The sequence below is a fragment of the Capricornis sumatraensis genome, chromosome 9 (assembly GCF_032405125.1).
Source record: "Capricornis sumatraensis isolate serow.1 chromosome 9, serow.2, whole genome shotgun sequence".
NCBI lineage: Eukaryota > Metazoa > Chordata > Mammalia > Artiodactyla > Bovidae > Capricornis > Capricornis sumatraensis.
In genome coordinates, this window is record NC_091077.1 from 21134095 (window position 1) to 21151711 (window position 17617).

Sequence of the window (17617 nt, forward strand, 5' to 3'; positions counted from 1 at the left end):
AGCTGCGCTGCGGTGGCGGCTGAACAGGCAGGGGCTGCAGCCAGCCCCCCAGGGGTGCGTCTTCATGTGCCCAGAACCTGGGGTTGGCTCCAGCACCGCCAGTAACAGCAGCCACACGGCGGCCAGGTTTCGTAATAAACCGGTCTTTTAATTGCTACGGGGCAGGACCGGGGGGAGAAGAAAAAAAAGAGGCAAAGATTTGTTGGACTTGGGTGGCGCCGGCTGCAGAGAGAAGAGGTACTGTTTTTGCAAGGAGCCTGGAGCAGCTAACTCGGACTTAAGTAACACTTCCTGGTGAGCCTGCAGGAGGGGGTGCAGGGGCACACTGCTGGGGTGGGAGGGCATAGTGGGGGCTGGTCCCTCACAGAGGCTGGACTGCAAATACACAAGAACCCAGAAGCTTTAAAAATTTATTACAAGGCATCATAGTAGAAGTAAAAATATATGTATCTGTAAGCTTCCCCTCTGTCTTTCAGTGGTTCAAGTAACAAGTGCAAGTAACAAAATAGATTGTCAATATACTGAGTTTGCAAGCTGGGAGTTCATGGGTACAGAGCAGCATGAGCCCCTGCTCCCAAGTCCCAAAGTTATTGTCCTGGCCGGGCTGCCGACCCTAGGCCAACCAAGTCCCGTTTTTTGCAGATGTCAGCTCGGGTCTCAAGAAGGGGGGGGGCTGCAGTCAGTCCCACCCCACCCCCGAAGTGTGGAGCCCAGGCCCTCCTTGGTAGGGGAAGCAAGCAGCCCCCTGGCTCCTGCGTCTGCTCTGTCACCAGGCCTGAGCTCCCGGGTCCCCTCTCCTGCTGGCCCGGGTCCTGTCTTCTCCTCACACCGTGGCCGCCGCTGGCCCCCCGGCTCCAAGCTTCCCGCCCTGGGGTGGCCGCGCACTCCCTCTCCTGTCTTCAGTCTCCAGCGATCCTGCCCCCGATGGTCTCACGGGTTGGGTTGTTGGGGGGGTTGTTCTGGGAGGGAGGGGGGTCAAATATTTATGTGGTTTTGTGTTTTCGGCAGCAAGAGTTTCCGATGCCCGGCGGGGTCTCAGCGCTCCTGGAGGGAGATGTAGGGAACCCACTGGTTGTTCCCCCTACTTTCTTCGCAGTAACTGGCCACCTCCACCAGGCCGTGGCTTTTCCAGGTGTCTGTATGAGGGTTCTGTGGGAGGGCGAGAAGAGGGGGTTCAGCAAGAGCCCCAGGGAGTGAGTGGGGAGTGTCCCTCTCCCAGGGCTCCCATGGGGAAAACAGGCTGGCTCAAAATAACTCGCTGGGTGAAGAAGCCTGGAGGCCAACAGGTTGCCCACGGGACATGCCAAGCGTGGCTGAACGCTGAGCTGGTGCACACCGGCCAGCTCCACTTTGTTGACAAACACGGGCCCAGGTGCCGGGTGGGGGTGGGGCAGGGCGGAGCCCCAGTTTGCTCACCGTGACCAGGAGACAGTGCAGGTCCCGGGCCTCGGTGGTGCCCTGGGTCTCGGCCGGCTCGCCCAGCAGCTGCGCCAGGCGCTGCATCCCCGACACCCGCACGATGTCGATGTCGTTGTCGCAGCAGAAGGACTGAATAAGCGTAAAGTGGATCTGCAGGGCAATGTCGTCCTCCTCTTCCTCGTCGATGGCCAGGAGGCACAGGACCACGCTGTCAGGATCCCTGAGGGGCCAGAGGGGGATGGGTGGGTCAGCTGGGGACTCGGAAGGGCCCCCCTTCCCGTGCGGCGGGGAGTTTGCAAAAGCAGAGAGCAACTGCAGGTGTGCAGGGGATGGCATCTGCAAGCAGATGCTGGGGTGGGGGAGAAGACGCTCGGTTCAAAGGCCGGGCGGAGGTGGGGGATAAGTCAGGGACATAAACAGGCGACTGTTTGCAAGTGATGTAGCCCCAGCATACTGCAGCCTCCACACCTCAAAGAAAAAAAAAAAAAAGCAGAAAGATCCCCAATCCACAATGGGGACACTTGGGGGTGTCCCAGACCCATGCAAGAGAGGGGTGCAGGAGGGAGATTGCAGAGCGGAGAGGGTCCCCACCCGCGCCCAGCAGGGAGACAGAGTCTGACTCACACATTCATCAGCTTGGCCGACTCGTACACCCCCACGGTGAGGCGGTCCTGGCGCTGCGCGGCCACCAGCAACTCCTCCACCGCGGCGCTCACCGTCTGCATCCTGGGGCCAAGGGAGAGCGGAGGTCAGCATCAGGCCAGGCACGGGGCGCCCCGTCCCCACCCGGCCCAGCCCGGCTGACCTCAGGTGGCAGGGGCGCCACGACTTACTTTTGCGCCGCGTTGTCGCACGCCACGAGCTCTTCCAGTGTCATGTTGCAGTTATAATCCACAGTGGAAAACAGCCTCACGACAGGTTCAAGGAAGAAAATGCAATATCCAAGGCTGGAAAGCCCAAAGCCTTCCCACGGAGACCAAGCGTTCGTCAAGACCTTAGGAAGGCAGCGAAATCCACCCCAAAAAAAGGCGGAAAAAATTGCAAGTGTCTCAGCAAGAATAATCCAAGTAGCAACTGCAAAACATCCGAGTGCTCGGCGTCAGCGATCTGAGCTTGCGGCGGCCGGCACCGCCTTTTATAGACTAAGAGGTTAGGGGCGTGGCCCCAGTTACCCGTTCGCCCCTCCGATTGGACAAAACACAAAGGCGAGAGAAATTCGCGCTGCGGTTGGCCGGCGGCGGGGAGGGGCGGGGCGACGCGCGGGGGTGCCCCACGTGGGGGCGAGAGCCGGGAGGAGGGCGCCGGGCGGGGGGGGGGTGGAGCCGGGGGGAACTTGAGTGCCAGAAAAGAAAAAAAAAAAGCAGAAGTTTTCTCCTATTTCCCGGCAGCCGCGCCGCGTTTCGGGGCGCGCGCGGGATTTCCAGCGCGCGAGGCGGCCCAGACTTTCGAGGGGGGGGGGGCTGGAATCCCCTCCCGGTCCCCGGAGAGTCCCCGGCCCGAGTCTTTCCAGGTTCTGCAGCAGTTTTACACCGAGAGGGAGCCCAGTCTGCAGCCCGATCCCTAGGTGGTGGTGGTGGTGGGGGGTGGGTAGCCCCAGGCTGCAGGGACCCCAGCCCCTGGGTGACTTTACTTTCTGGGCGTTTCTGCCCTTATCTGTCTAATGGAAATGCAAAGTTGGCCTCATTAGATTGCAGAGTCCTAAATAAAGTGAGGGATGCACAGTAAGCGCCTAGCACGCGGTGGTGGTCGCTGGAGGCCGCCTAGATCCCCAAAATTGCAGGCTGCGAAGGCGGCCTCAGAGTTCCCACCCGTCCTATGACAATGCACACCGGCCTCATTGGGTTGCAGGAAACATTAACTAATAAATGGAGTACACAAGAGACACTTGATAAATATCGCCTGGTAGTCTGGGAGGTCGCCTCGAGTTCCCCAGAACCAGGGGCTGCAGAGCCCAGGACCGAGACCCGGTGCCCCCTCTCCAACCCCGGGAGTTTCAGGGTGGGGCGCGCGTGGGAGGCGCAGGTGGCTAGGCCTCGCAGGCTCCACGCCCCCTGCAGGAGCCTCGCATTGCAAGGTTTGACTGCCCCTGCTCACCGCGGCTCTGTTGGGGGAAATCCAGGCCCGAGAGAGGGCGAAGGGAGCCGGTTCATCTGTGAGCCACGCGCTGCCACCTTTGCGCGCTTACTGTGATGGTGGCCGCTTTTATTCCCTCCGGAGTGGGCGCTGAATGTATGGAGCGCGCGCTTAGTCCCAGGTTCTCCGTATCACGGTTCATTGAATCCCCAAGAACCCGGGAAGCATGGGCTATGCTTATCTGCAGGATGCAAAAGGGTAAACTGAGGTTTGGTGAGGCCTCCACTAATTCAAGGCCCCAGTTAGTTGGTGCTGGAGTTACACGTGTGCGCCAGGCGCGGCCGCGCGCTCGGACAGCCGCCAGCCACGCCATCTCCCTGGGAAAGCAGTTCACGAGCCGGGCGGGCAGGCCCGCGTGGGACTAGCTCCCACGGTCGATCGGGGGCTCCCGTATGACTCAGCTGCACCCCCACCCCCGCCAGCCTGGGGTCTGGCCTCGGCCTTACGGCTAGATTCCCCCAGCTCCCCGGCCTGCGGTCCCGGTGACGCATCGTGCCGCCTCCGCGCCGCCCACCGTGGGGGCGCGAAATGTCCCGGGCGCTGCGAGGCGCGGCGGCGCCACCTGGTGTCCACGCGAGGTCCCTGCGCCCGCAGTTCCGGAAGGGACCAACCGGCGGGGGCGGAGTATAGAGGAGTGAAAAACCCGGAAGGGGTAACAAATGCAATACTTTACACACACACACACACACACACACACACACACACACATATGTAACATGTATTAATAACTTTATAGATTTAATTTTTTAATCAAGCTACTGCCTAGGCTACTGTGGTTTTTTTTTAATGGTAAAATATGCACTATATTTATCATTTCGATATTTGTAAGTATACCAGTCGGTGGCATGATATACATGCACAATGCTGGGTAACAATCACCGTGATCTAGACCCAAATCTTTTCTATCATCCCCAGAGTAAACTCTTGGGAATGGAACACGAACTACCCCCAACTCCTGACACCCACCATTGACTTTTTGTCTCTATGAATTTGATCCTTTAGGGACCTCATATAAATCGAGTCATACTGTATTCGTCCTTTGAGTCTGGCTTACTTAACTGAACGTAATATCCTCAAGACTCATCCACAGTTGTTCATTCATGTGTGTGTCACAATTGCCTTCTTTTTGAGGCTGAATAATATTAGACTGTATAGATGGACCACATTTAGTTCATTCATCTGTTGATGGGCACATGGGTTGTTTCTACCATTTGGCTATTGTGCACCCCATTTTTTCTCAACAAAGTTTTATTGGAACCAAGGGCAGGGTATAGAGTAAGGGAATCGAGGTACTCACCTCAGGCACAAATTTTAAAGGAATGCCATAAAACTCAGTCATCAGTATAACATTATAGGGACTTGCCAGGCAGTCCAGTGGTTAGGACTCTGTGCTTCCACTGCCGGGGAGAGACAGGTTTGATCCCTGGTCTGGGAACTAAGATCCTGCAAGCCACATGGTGAGGCCAAAAGAAAAAAAAAAAGATAAACAATATCTTAATATAATATTCTTAACCAAAATCTATGCCCCAAGATCCCCATCCATGATGAACAAAAATCGAGGTTTTAAAACAAGCATTATCTGACAGGGTCGGGGGTAGAGGGCAGGGAGGTGAGTTGTTCACTTGCAAGTTTAAATCCTGACTTTATTTCCAATTTTGATCTTTTCTTCATCATGATTTTTTTTTTTGCATTGATTTTTATTTTTGAAAATGTTACATTAAAGTATTTGTCTTGGGACGTCCCTGGCAGTCCTGTGGTTAAGACTCTGTGTTTCCAATGCAGAGGGCATGAGTTTGATCCCTGGCCAGGGAATGAAGATCCCACATGCCATGGGGCATGGCCAAATGAGGGAAAATAAATAAATGAAATATTTATCTTGATGATTGAGCTTCGGGCACCCTCTTAAATTTTTCTCCTAAGGTTGGTGCAGCCATGAGAATGTCCCTGTCTGCTCTAGAAGAGGTGACCCTGTCCTCCGAGGGGGAAACCCACACTCTCCTCCTGGAGAACCTGTGAGTTGGGGACTTCCCTAGTCAGAAAATTGAGCATATATCCACATTCACCTTGCAAATGAGATTCCCTTGTCTCTAGAACTGATAAATGTAAGTGCTTTAAAATTTAAATTTACATTGCATTCAAGGCACACATAAGAGGACTACCTGGTGGTCCAGCAGTTAGGACTCTGCTTCCACTGCCGGGGCATGGGTTTGATCCCTGGTCAGGGAACTAAGATCCCACATGCAGTGGCCAAAATGAACCACGTCGATATGCATAAGAGCAAACTTTTCTTGAGGATTTATTACATGCTAATTTTCATTCCAATCCCAAAGAAAGGCAATGCCAAAGAATGCTCAAACTACCGCACAGTTGCACTCATCTCACATGCTAGCAAAGTAACGCTCAAAATTCTCCAAGCCAGGCTTCAGCAGTACATGAACTGAGAACTTCCTGATGTTCAAGCTGGTTTTGGAAAAGGCAGAGGAACCAGAGATCAAATTGCCAACATCCACTGGATCATCGCAAAAGCAAGAGAGTTCCAGAGAAACATCTATTTCTGCGTTATTGACTATGCCAAAGCCTTTGACTGTGTGGATCACAATAAACTGTGGAAAATTCTGAGAGAGATGGGAATACCAGACCACCTGACCTGCCTCTTGAGAAATCTGTATGCAGGTCAGGAAGCAACAGTTAGAACTGGACATGGAACAACAGACTGGTTCCAAATAGGAAAAGGAGTACGTCAAGGCTGTATATTGTCACCCTGCTTATGTAACTTCTATGCAGAGTACATCATGAGAAACGCTGGGCTGGAAGAAGAACAAGCTGGAATCAAGATTGCCAGGAGAAATCTCAATAACCTCAGATATGCAGATGACACCACCCTTATGGCAGAAAGTGAAGAGGAACTAAAAAGCCTCTTGATGAAAGTGAAAGAGGAGAGTGAAAAAGTTGGCCTAAAGCTCAACATTCAGAAAACGAAGATCGTGGCATCCGGTCCCATCACTTCATGGGAAATAGATGGGGAAACAGTGTCATACTTTATTTTTTGGGCTCCCAAATCACCACAGATGGTGACTGCAGCCATGAAATTAAAAGACACTTACTCCTTGGAAGAAAAGTTATGACCAACCTAGACAGTATATTCAAAAGCAGAGATAGTACTTTGCTGACTAAGGTCTGTCTAGTCAAGGCTATGGTTTTTCCTGTGATCATGTATGGATGTGAGAGTTGGACTGTGAAGAAGGCTGAGCGCCGAAGAACTGATGCTTTTGAACTGTGGTGTTGGAGAAGACTCTTGAGAGTTCCTTGGACTGCAAGGAGATCCAACCAGTCCATTCTGAGGATCAGCCCTGGATTTCTTTGGAAGGAATGATGCTAAAGCTGAAACTCCAGTACTTTGGCCACCTCATGAGAAGAGTTGACTCATTGGAAAAGACTCTGATGCTGGGAGGGATTGGGGGCAGGAGGAGAAGGGGACGACAGAGGATGAGATGGCTGGATGGCATCACCAACTCGATAGATGTGAGTCTGAGTGAACTCCGGGAGTTGGTGATGGACAGGGAGGCCTGGTGTGCTGCGATTCGTGGGGTCGCAAAGAGTCGGACACGACTGAGCGACTGAACTGAACTGAAGCCTTTCATAAGCAGTTTCTTCTTCAGTGCCCAGGAAGCAGCCCTGTGTGGTGGGTGCACATTTGCCGGGAGTGGAATAGAGACTCAGGAAGACCGCGCTGATTATCCAGAGGCGCAGAGCTCAGAGCTGTCTGAGGTTATTCCAAGATGGTTTTGAACTGTAGTGTTGGAGAAGACTCTTGAGAGTCCCTTGGAGGCAAGGAGATGAAACCAGTCAATCCTAAAGGAAATCAACCCTGAATATTCATTGGAAGGAATGATGCTGAAGCTGAAGCTCCAATACTTTGGTCACCTGCTTTGAAGAACTGACTTGTTGGAAAAGACCTTGATGCTGGGAAAGATTGAAGGCAAGAGGGGAAGGGGACAACAGAGGATGAGATGCCTGGATGGCATCACAGACTCAATGGACATGAGTTTGAGCAAACTCAAACTGAAGGACGGGGGAAGCCTGGTGTGCTTCAGTCCATGGGGTTGCAAAGAGTCAGACACAACTGAGTGACTGAACAACAATTCCTAGATTCCCAGAGGCAGGGGTTAGGACAGGATATGTGGTCCAGAGGGAATGGGCTAGGGGGATGCGGGTCACAGAGGTCAGACTGGGGACCAGACAAGCAAACTGAGTTTTGAAGGATGAGGAGGTATTTCCTGGTGGAGACAGGAAGTGGTCTGCCCAGCAGAGAACAGGGCCTGGCTGGGGCCTGACCCCCTAGGGAGACACCGATGAGGCTGATTCAGAAGGACTTGGCTTGCCCTGGTGGGACCAGGATGAGGAAGGAAGGAAAACTGTCGGGGAGGCGGGTGCAGAATTTAAAGAGGCACCAAAAACTTGGTCATCGAGATAATCTTTTTTTCTCTCATTTTTTATCAAGATGGAAGTCACATACCATAAAACCCGCCCATCTAGAGTGTCTAGTTCAGTGGGTTTCTGTGGAATCACAAGCTTATGCAACCATCACCAGTTGTCCGGAATTAGACAAACTATTTTCCTTTTTCTTGGCTGCACCAGATGATTTGTGGGACCTTAGTTTCCTGACCAGTGATCTGAACCCAGGTTCTCTGCATTGGCAAGTGGATTCTTAACCACTAGACCACCAGGGAAGCCCCCTGATCCTGTCTTGATTTACAATTTTGATAATGTAGTCAGCATGGTATGGGGTTTGTTTTGTTTTTTTTTTTTTTTTGCATTTCTTTTAAATTTTTAAAATATTAAAGGATGTTTGGAGGTGGGGCCTTTGGGAGGGGTAGGGTGAGATGAGGCTCTGAGGGTGGGGCCTCTGGAACTAGTGTCCTTATAAGGAGACGAAGAGAGAGCCCAGAGTGTTCTATGCCAGGTGGGGACACAGTGAGACCAGGAACCAGGTCCTCAGCAGGAACAAGCCACACCAGATTTCCAGGACATGGAAGAGTCATGTCTATGATTTAGGCCCCTCCAGCCTGTGGTGTTTCTGTTATGGTAACTCAAGCCCAGTAAGCCAGGAGGGGTTTGAGGGGCTGGGGTGAGGAGCATGGGGCAGGGGCAGTGGGAGTGACCAAGGAGACCGCCTGGCTTTGAATCTCCCCCTGACCATCCCGCCACCCCACACCTGTGCCTCAGTTTCCCCCTCTGTGAAATGGAAACCATGTATTACCTAGGATCCTTCTGAGCATGGAATGCATTCATTCTGGTCCACACTTAGGAGAGGGCTCTGTGCATGGTGACTACCCTCTAAGTGGGCAATTTAGGCACTAATTGAAGGCCTACTGGGTGCTGATTCAGCGCTGGGAGTGGTGATAATGCAACTGCTTCGGGTGGCGTGGTCAGGATGTCTGAGGAGGTGACATTTGAGCTGAGATCTGAGTGTCGTGAAGAAAGTAAGCTAGGAACTTCTGTGATGGTTCAGTGGGTGGCTAAGAATCCAACTTCCCAACGAAAGTCACCCGGGTTCGATCCCTGGTCAGGGAATGAGATCCCACATGCCACAGCTAAAAGATCGCGAATACCGTAACTAAGACCCAGCACAGTCAAATAAATAAACATTGGGAGGGTCTGAATTTGGCTTGGGGTCAGTATAGCAAAGGAAACCATTGTCAAGCTTGAAGCAGGGGAGGGACTAGCCTCTGACATTATTTATTTATTTTTTTCTTGAAAATGAACAAGACTTGATTCCGGTCCCCAAGGAGCAGCTTCCGGGTGGAGGTGAGTCACCATCTTAACTTGGAGACGCTGGGAAGACAGGATGGGCTGGGAGGAGGTGAACAGGACACACACCAGGTGGCAGAGATGTCAAGGGCAAAGGTGAGGAGGCCTGGTCACGTCCGGGGGTGCTGGGGAGGATAGCAGTGGGCAGGAGGAAGCCAGAATGTCTGTGTCTGTGACATCCAGGCAAGGTGCTTGGTAGCGGCCACTCTGCTCTGTCAAGCTCACCTGGTTCAAATCCCATTCCACCCCTCACAAGTTGTGTGTTCTCAGGTTGGTAGCCTAACCTCTCTGAAACTCCCTTTTTTCCTGGGGAAATCAAGTTGTGAAAAGGATGATAAAAACCCATGACCTAGACTGGGTTTGGCCTGTGGAAAGAGCACTGTACACCTTCCCTATGGCAATTACCTTGAAAGCCACTTGAAGCCAACCCCCTGTCCCCAGATGCTCATGCCCCGCCCCAAACAAGTTCTCCCTGGAGTACCCAGAGGGCTTCCTCCAAACCCACAGTCTCACCATGCCCCTCTTCTGCTCACCCTTCCCGCTGTTCTCTGATTGTGCCTTTGCCCCTACCGGTCCCTCCCCCCAACCCAAAACAGAGATGCATTTTTTTTAAAAAGGTAAAAGCATGATTCTCACTAGAATATCCAATCAATATTTGTCAGAGTTTGCAAGGAACTCGTTAACTAATGAAGGGACAGATAAGATGTCTTCTAGGCCATCCAGAGACTGAACTTCATTTGTTTAATTGATGCAAAATAACACAGTACAATTGTCCTTTTTCCATGCTTTACGTGGATGATTTACATTTGTATAGATGCACTGAGTTCAGCCCATTGTTTTTTAGGTGGACATGGTTCCCAGAAGACAACCCTGACTTCAGATACCAGCTGTAAGTTCATCATGGGTGGAGATTTTTTCACATATGTTTCAGTTTTTTAAAATATTACATTACATTACTTTTTTTTTTTAACCTCACCACTCAGGTTGTGTGATCTTAGTTCCTTGACCAGAGATTGAACCTGTACCCCCTGCAGTGGAAGCGCAGAGTCCTCACCACTGGACCATCAGGGAAGTTCCCTGAGAGCTTCTTCTTAGGGTAATGAAAATGTTCTAGAATTGATCATGGCCATGGTTGCACACATCTGTGAATATACTAAAACCACTGAATCATACACTTTAAAGGGTGAGTCATATGAGGTGTGAGTTACATCTCAATAAAGCTATTAGAATAAAACAACATGGCTGCAATTCTAGGATTTCTTGGCAGACCCATTTCCCTCCCCTTTATCTGGGCTGGGTCTATAATGGCCTTAACCTCAGGGTCATGAGGGAGGCAACACTGCCAACCATGACCCTTAACTTCAGGAGCAGCTACTGTCTTGCTCTCGGAGGAGATGTCTGAGATTCCTGAAATGTCTCATAGGAAGTCTGTGCTGTACCAGTGGGCCCTGGGGAGACCCTGAGGGTACACAGAAGAAAAAGGGGCTAGCAAGGCTGTAGGTTGACCGGAGGAGCTCAGATCCCCCAGCCCAGCTGCAAGTCGGACACCAACACCACATGGAGCATTCCCAACCCACAAAATCATGAGACATCATAAAGTCTGGGGGTAGTTTGTTTCACAGCAATAGATTGGAATCGAAACCTGCAAAGCCTCCTGGCACATCTGGTTCACATTTAGGATTCTCAGATTCCTGGTGGTTCTGCACAAGAATGTGGCAGTGTGGGCAGGGCTGGCCCCACGCTGGTGGCCTGCTGCCTCTGATTTGAGGGTTTGCCCTGGATCATGAGGGTCCTCATCTGCACACAAAGGGCACCTCAGCTCACAGATCCATAACCCTCCCCCCAAACAACTGCCCTCTGCCACCTCTGGGTCCTCTAGGCGTGCAGACTGGGGGCACTGCCTGCCTTAGGAGGATGTACCCTGCATTGGAGACACGGAATTCCCGTGTCCTGGGTGCCAGAGTGAGGACTGTAAAAGGAGGTGTGGAGAGAGGTCCTGAAGGGGGACAGGCAGGCTCTAAGTGCAGCAGTGACCCCAGCCCAGGTCACTACGTTCCCTCACCTGGGGACTATCCAGCATCCTCTCCACCTGTGCTGGCCAGGTAATAAGCAGACACCTGAGGCTATCAAGCCCTTGAAATGTAGCTGGAGTGACTGAGGAACTGAATTTCAATTGAATTTCATTTTAATGAATTAAAACCCACAAATAGGGACTTCTCTGGTGGTCCAAGGGCTGTGACTCTGCGCTCCCAATATAGGGGGCCTGGGTTCGATCCCTGGTCAGGGAACTAGATCCTGCATACCATAATAAGACCTATGCAACCAAATAAATTAATAATTACTTAAAAAAAAACAAACCTACAAATAGAAATGGTGGAGGGACTTCCCTGGTGGTCCAGAGGTTAAGACACTGTGTTTCTACTGCAGGGGGCAAGGGTTCAATCCCTGGCCAGGGAACTAAGATCCCATATGCAGTGCAGCCAAAAACTAGGAAAGAAAACAAAGAAGTGGTGTAAAATACTTTTCCATTAAAAACAACTTTGTTTCCTTAAACTGTTGAAAATTGAGCATCCAAGTTTCGATAGGCTGAAAGTATGAAAAACGGTGGATTTCAAAGACAATGTGAAAAAACAAGAATGTAACATATCTCATCAATCATTTGTGTTAATAGAAAAGAATATGAAAAAGAATATATATATAACTATATATGAAGTCGTGTCCAACTCTTTGCAACCCCATGGACTATACAGTCCCTGGAATTCTCCAGGCCAGAATACTGGAGTGGGCTGCCTTTCCCTTCTCCAGGGGATCATCCCAGCCCAGGGATCAAACCCAGCTCTCCCACATTGCAGGTGGATTCTTTACCAGCTGAGCCACAGGGAAGCCCATATATATTTATAACTGAGTCATTTTGCTACACGGCAGAAATTAACACAACACTGTAAATTAACTATATACTTCAATAAGTTTTTTAATACTTTGATAAATTTTTAAAAATTGTGTATGTTGATTATAATGTTGGTTAAAATATTTGGGGTATGTCAGGTTAAGTAATGGAGAAGACAATGGCGCCCCACTCCAGTACTCTTGCCTGGAAAATCCCATGGGCTGCAGTCCATGGGATCGCTAAGAGTTGGACACGACTGAGCGACTTCACTTTCACTTTTCACTTTCATGCATTGGAGAAGGAAATGGCAACCCACTCCAGTGTTCTTGCCTGGAGAATCCCAGGGACGGGGGAGCCTGGTGGGCTGCCGTCTATGGGGTCACACAGGGTCGGACACGACTGAAGCGACTTAGCAGCAGCAGCAGCAGCAGGTTAAGTAAAACATTAAAAATTAATCTCTCTCCTTTCCTTCACTCTTTAAAGTACTGACTAAAATATTCAAAGTAATGTGTTAGCCGTTCAGTCATGTCGGACTCTTTGTGACCGCATGGACTGTATCCTGTCCATGGGATTCTCCAGGTAAGAATATTGGAATGGGTTGCTGTTTCCTTCTCCAGAGAAATCTTCCGACCCGGCAACCAAACCCAGGTCTCCTGCATTGCAGGCAGATTCTTTACCGTCTGAGCCACCAGGGAAGCCCCAGAATAATATAGATGGCATTCTATTGGTGTTCTCTTTATTTTCTTTTTTTTTTTTCTTGAGGATATTACTTTTTTAAAGTGAGATATAATTGAGATATAACATTGTGTAAGTTTCAGGTGTTGATTTGATACATTTATATGTTACGGTATGATTACCACCAAAGGTTAACCCCTCTATCCAGGTCACATAATTATCATCTCTTTTTTTTTTCTGGTAGGATATTGTTTGTGTTGGAACCATGTTGTTCTGCACAGCAGTCTGAGGGAGTTTGTTTACTTCATTTCTGAAACACAAAACATATCAAACAGACAAAGAGCATCTATGTCTTAGGCAACTAGCCTAAAGCATAGAAACATTCACAACTACCAGGCTTACAAAACACAACCACTATGCTGACTTCTGGGTTAACTACGTCTCCACTTTTCCCTTCAGTTCTCTAATACTTATAGCACCCTGAAATAACTGTAAAAATGGTCGCCTACTGGAGATAGTCTTCTGCATTTTTTTTTTACATGCTCTTTTGTTTAGGTGGTCATTCTGGGCATTCACTTTTACAGCTGTATAGTATTCCACTGTGGGTCTACACAAAGCTATCAGTGTATTCTGTTTTTAAATCTTTTAAATTTGTTATTATTTTTGGGAGGGGACAGGCTGCATGGCTTGTGGGACCTTAGTTCCCTGACCAGGGATTGAACCTAGGCCACTTAGGCACTTAGTGAAAGTGCCAAGTCCTAACCTACTGGACCACCAGGGAATCCCTTCACACACACCATTTTTTTTCAAATTGAAGTACAATTGACAATGTGCTCATTTCAAATGTACAGCAAAGTGATTCAGTTATACATACATATATATATATAAATTCTTTATACATATATATATAAATTCTTTTTCAGATTCTTTTGCATTATGGTATCACAGGATACTGGACATAGTTACCATGGGTGTGTTCTTACTGAAGGATATTTGAGCTGTTTTCAGTTTTTGTTTCCCTACAACAACAAACAGTGAGGGTTTTGAAACTCAAATCAAGTCCTCTCCTATATGATAAGGAACTAAGTTCTGGGACAACGGCCAGCAAGGATGTATATCCTTAACATCAGTACCAATGTGCTTGGGAGTGGGCCCTGCTCCAGGGGACACCTTCACTGCAGCATCATGAACCCTGGAGCCAGAACACCCAGCTAAACGGCACCCAGCTTCCATGATCAAACGACCCCCCCCATCCCCACCCCCACCACAACATATTTCCGTGTTTATGCGTGCTCAGCCGCTTCAGTGGTGTCCAACTCCTTGCGACCCCATGGACTGTAGCTTGCCAGGGTCCTCTGTCCATGGATTCTCCAGGTAAGAATACTGGAGTGGGTTGCCATGTCCTTCTCCATGAGATCTTCCCAACCCAGGGACTGAATCTGAATCTCTTACATCTCCTGCATTGGCAGGCAAGTTTTTTTTTATCACTAGTACCGCCTGGAAAGCCCTACTTATTATTTCCTTTTAAAAATTAATTAATTACTTTTTGGCTGTGCTGGGTCTTTGTTGCACATGGGTTTTCTCCAGTTGCGAGCGGGGGCTACTCTCCAGGTGCGATGTTAGGCTTCTCATTGTAGTGGGTTCTCTTGTTGCGGAGCCTGGGCTCTAGAGCGCAGGCTCAGTAGTTGTGGTTCCGCAGCATGTGGGCTCTTCCCGGACCAGGAATCAAGTCTGTGCCTCCAGTATTGGCAGGCGGATTCCTCACCACTAGGCCACCAGGGAAGCCCATGTGCTTATTATGTTCTAACATGCCACTCCTGCCGGCTTCCCAAGGGGAGGGACCGACCTTTGTTCTGGTCACTGGTGCCACCCCAGTGTCTGGCACTGGGAGATGTCAATCCACACCTGTTGATTTCATTTCTCCCCCAAGCCCATTCAACAAGCAGCTGTCCCTCCAGTCCCAGGGCTCCCCTGCCCCCCCAGATTTCAGTTGGAATTTCAGGGTTCCAGCTCCAGGTTCCTGACTTCTAATCCTAGATTCCAGGTTTAGCCTCCAGGCTCAGGAATCCGACCCAACTTGTCCTCCTCTGGGCTCTGGAACAGGGCTTCCAGATTCAGGGTCTAGAACCCCAGCTCCCCAGTAGACACGAGAATCAGGGTCCCCCAAATTCAGACCCGTCAATGCGAGTGGTCCCCTCTCCCCACATCTGGAATCCACGCCCTCCAACCCCACCCCCTAGCTCCAGGTTTTGCATTGAGCCCGCCCCACCCCTCCAGATTCCAGATTCCGCGGTCCTGCAGGTCCAGGCGCCGGAATTCAGCATCCAGACGCGTGATCCGGGCTGGGAGCCAGCGGGAGTCGTTGGACTGAGATTTTGAAAAATTTGGCGCCAAACTCCAGCAAGATGCCGCGGAAGGAACGGGGGATGGGAAATGGAGCGGGGAGGGGGAGGGGACGGCGGGCAGAGACTGGCCGGTCCTCCAGGGCTCGGGGATTTCTCGCCCACCGGCTGCACCCTCCACACCCAAAGCAGGCAGCAACTACCCATTAACTCACAAGTGCCCTGAGGTCAGAGGGTCCTGGGTTCGAACCCCATCCCCTCCCCCAGGACAGGTCCCCGAATCGCCCCGTGCCTCAGTTTCCCGTCTTGGAAATGGGCCGAGAATCCCACCACCACCACCACCAACCCCAGCCATGTGTCGCGCCTGGTGGAGTGGACAGGACATCTCCTCTGGGTGGCCAGACCTAGGGCTCGGCGGGGCGGGGTGGGGTTTGGGGTGAGGGGTCTGGGCCCAGCAGTCGCCGCCCCGCCCCCTCAGCGCCAAAATTTGAAAATTGCCAGCGCCTCCCAAACTGAGCACGCGGAGGGGAAGCCCCGGTCCCACCCACAGGAAGCGCAGAGCTTTCTGGGACTTGGAGTCCAGCCCCCTCCCCCCGGACTCCTCGATGGGCTGGGGGCGGGGAGGGCGCTCCGGGTACAGATGGGGCGGAGAGAAGGGGCCAAACTCCAGACTGAAGTCAGGCTCGCGCAGCCCGGGGTGGGGGATGAGCGCAGGGAACAGAATTCCTGGAGGAGGGAACAGCGCAGGCCAAGACCTGGAGGCAGATGGGACATCCACATGCCGTGAGGGGCCAGCCTGGTGGTCGGAGGGTAGACTTCGGGGCCTTGCATGGCAGGAGACCGGGGCAGTGGTCAGTGGAACCTCTGATGGTGAGGGGGTTGCAGCTATGTCTAGGGGGTGGAGGGGAGGAAGGTGACCCCATACTACCCCAAACCCAAAGCTTAATCGGTTTTCTTCCCTCCCACACCTCGTTATGTTGTATCACTTATTAGTGATAAGTGTTAGTCTCTCAGTTGTGACAGACTATTTACAACCCCATGGACTGTAGACCGCCTGGTTGCTATGTCCATGGAATTCTCCAGGCAAGAATACTGCAGTGGGTTGCCATTTCCTTCTCCAGGGGATCTTCCCCACTCAGGGATGGAACCTGGATCTCCTGCATTGCAGGCAGAGTCTTTACCTCAGGCTTCCTCACGTTCTACCTACTGTTTTGTATTTGGTGTTTCTCCTATTATGAGGGGCTTCCCTGGTGGCTCAGTGGTAAAGAACTCACCTGACAATCCAGGAGACGCAGGTTCCTGCATCCTGCCTGGGCAGTCTCACGGACAGAGGAGCCTGGTGAGCTAAGCCGGTGGAATCACAAATAGTCCGACAGTACTTAGTGACTAAACAATAACGCCAAGAGTCAAGAAAGGTAAGCACCAAGGGCAGTCCCTCCACCAGAGGTCTGGAAAAGGAATCAAGTTTTCATGTGTCATTTGCTGGGGTCCCTGAGAAGGTTGTTTGCATCAAGTCCTCTGAGGTTAGATGTCTGGGGAGAGGGATTTTCAAGACAAAAATAATAACTGGCAAGTTCCAGGATTAGGGGAAGTGGTTTTCAATTGAGGGTGACATTGCCCTGTTGGTGGTAGGTGGCAAAGTCTGGGGACACTTTGGGTTGTCTTGACTGGAGTGGGGGCTGGTGCTACTGGCATCACGGTGGCAGGGAGGGGAGCCCAGCGGTGCTGTCTGACATCCTACAATGAATGGGATACCACCGCCCCCTCCCTGCTCCCCAGCCCCCCACCCCATCACCTGGGATCAAACCCATTCCTCCTGCACTGGAAGCACAGAGTCTCAACCACTGGACCTTCAGGGAAATAAATCCCTGGACATTTTATATGAATGGAATCATACATTTATATGGCCTTTTGTGTCTGGGTTCTTTCACTGAGCATTTTTTAAAAATTGAGGTATAATTGTCATAACATTATATAGCTTCAGATGTACAAGCTAATAGTTTGATAAGCCTAGGTAACATCCATCACCTTACATATTATTAGTTATAGAATTTTTTGTGATGAGAATTTTTAAGATCTACTGTTTCAGCAAATTTCAAATATGCAATATAATATTAACTATAGTCACCATGCTGTCCATTACAGCCCCATGACATTTATTTTGTAACTGGAAATGTGTAATTTTTTACTTCCTTCACCCACTTCACATCCCCAATCCCCAGCCACCAATCTGTTCTGTATGTATGTGCTTGGGCTATACACCTGAAACTAACACAACTTTGTAAATAAGTATACTTTAAAGACCAACCCCCCCCCCCCACAAAAAACTGCAAAACCTTGCTTATAGACC

At 50.7% G+C, this 17617-nt stretch overlaps 1 protein-coding gene across 1 annotated transcript; it reads right to left on the bottom strand.

Moving 5' to 3' along the window:
- Window positions 1-413: 413 nt before the first annotated feature.
- GADD45B (growth arrest and DNA damage inducible beta) lies at window positions 414-2503 on the bottom strand. The gene is made up of 4 exons (XM_068979897.1): window positions 2253-2503; window positions 2044-2145; window positions 1417-1639; window positions 414-1149 (listed from the first exon to the last, which is right to left on the bottom strand). Exons 1-4 carry the CDS (start codon window positions 2294-2296, stop codon window positions 1036-1038), a joined length of 483 nt encoding a protein of 160 aa, XP_068835998.1. The 5' UTR covers window positions 2297-2503; the 3' UTR covers window positions 414-1035.
- Window positions 2504-17617: the final 15114 nt, after the last annotated feature.

Excerpts from the sequence above, each read along its gene's own strand:
- GADD45B (XM_068979897.1), bottom strand. The coding sequence starts at position 2,296 with ATGACACTGGAAGAGCTCGTGGCGTGCGACAACGCGGCGCAAAA. Across the intron at positions 2,146-2,252 it reads TGCGACAACGCGGCGCAAAA|GATGCAGACGGTGAGCGCCG; the intron begins GTAAGTCGTGGC and ends CCTTGGCCCCAG. Across the intron at positions 1,150-1,416 it reads TGCACTGTCTCCTGGTCACG|AACCCTCATACAGACACCTG; the intron begins GTGAGCAAACTG and ends GCCCTCCCACAG.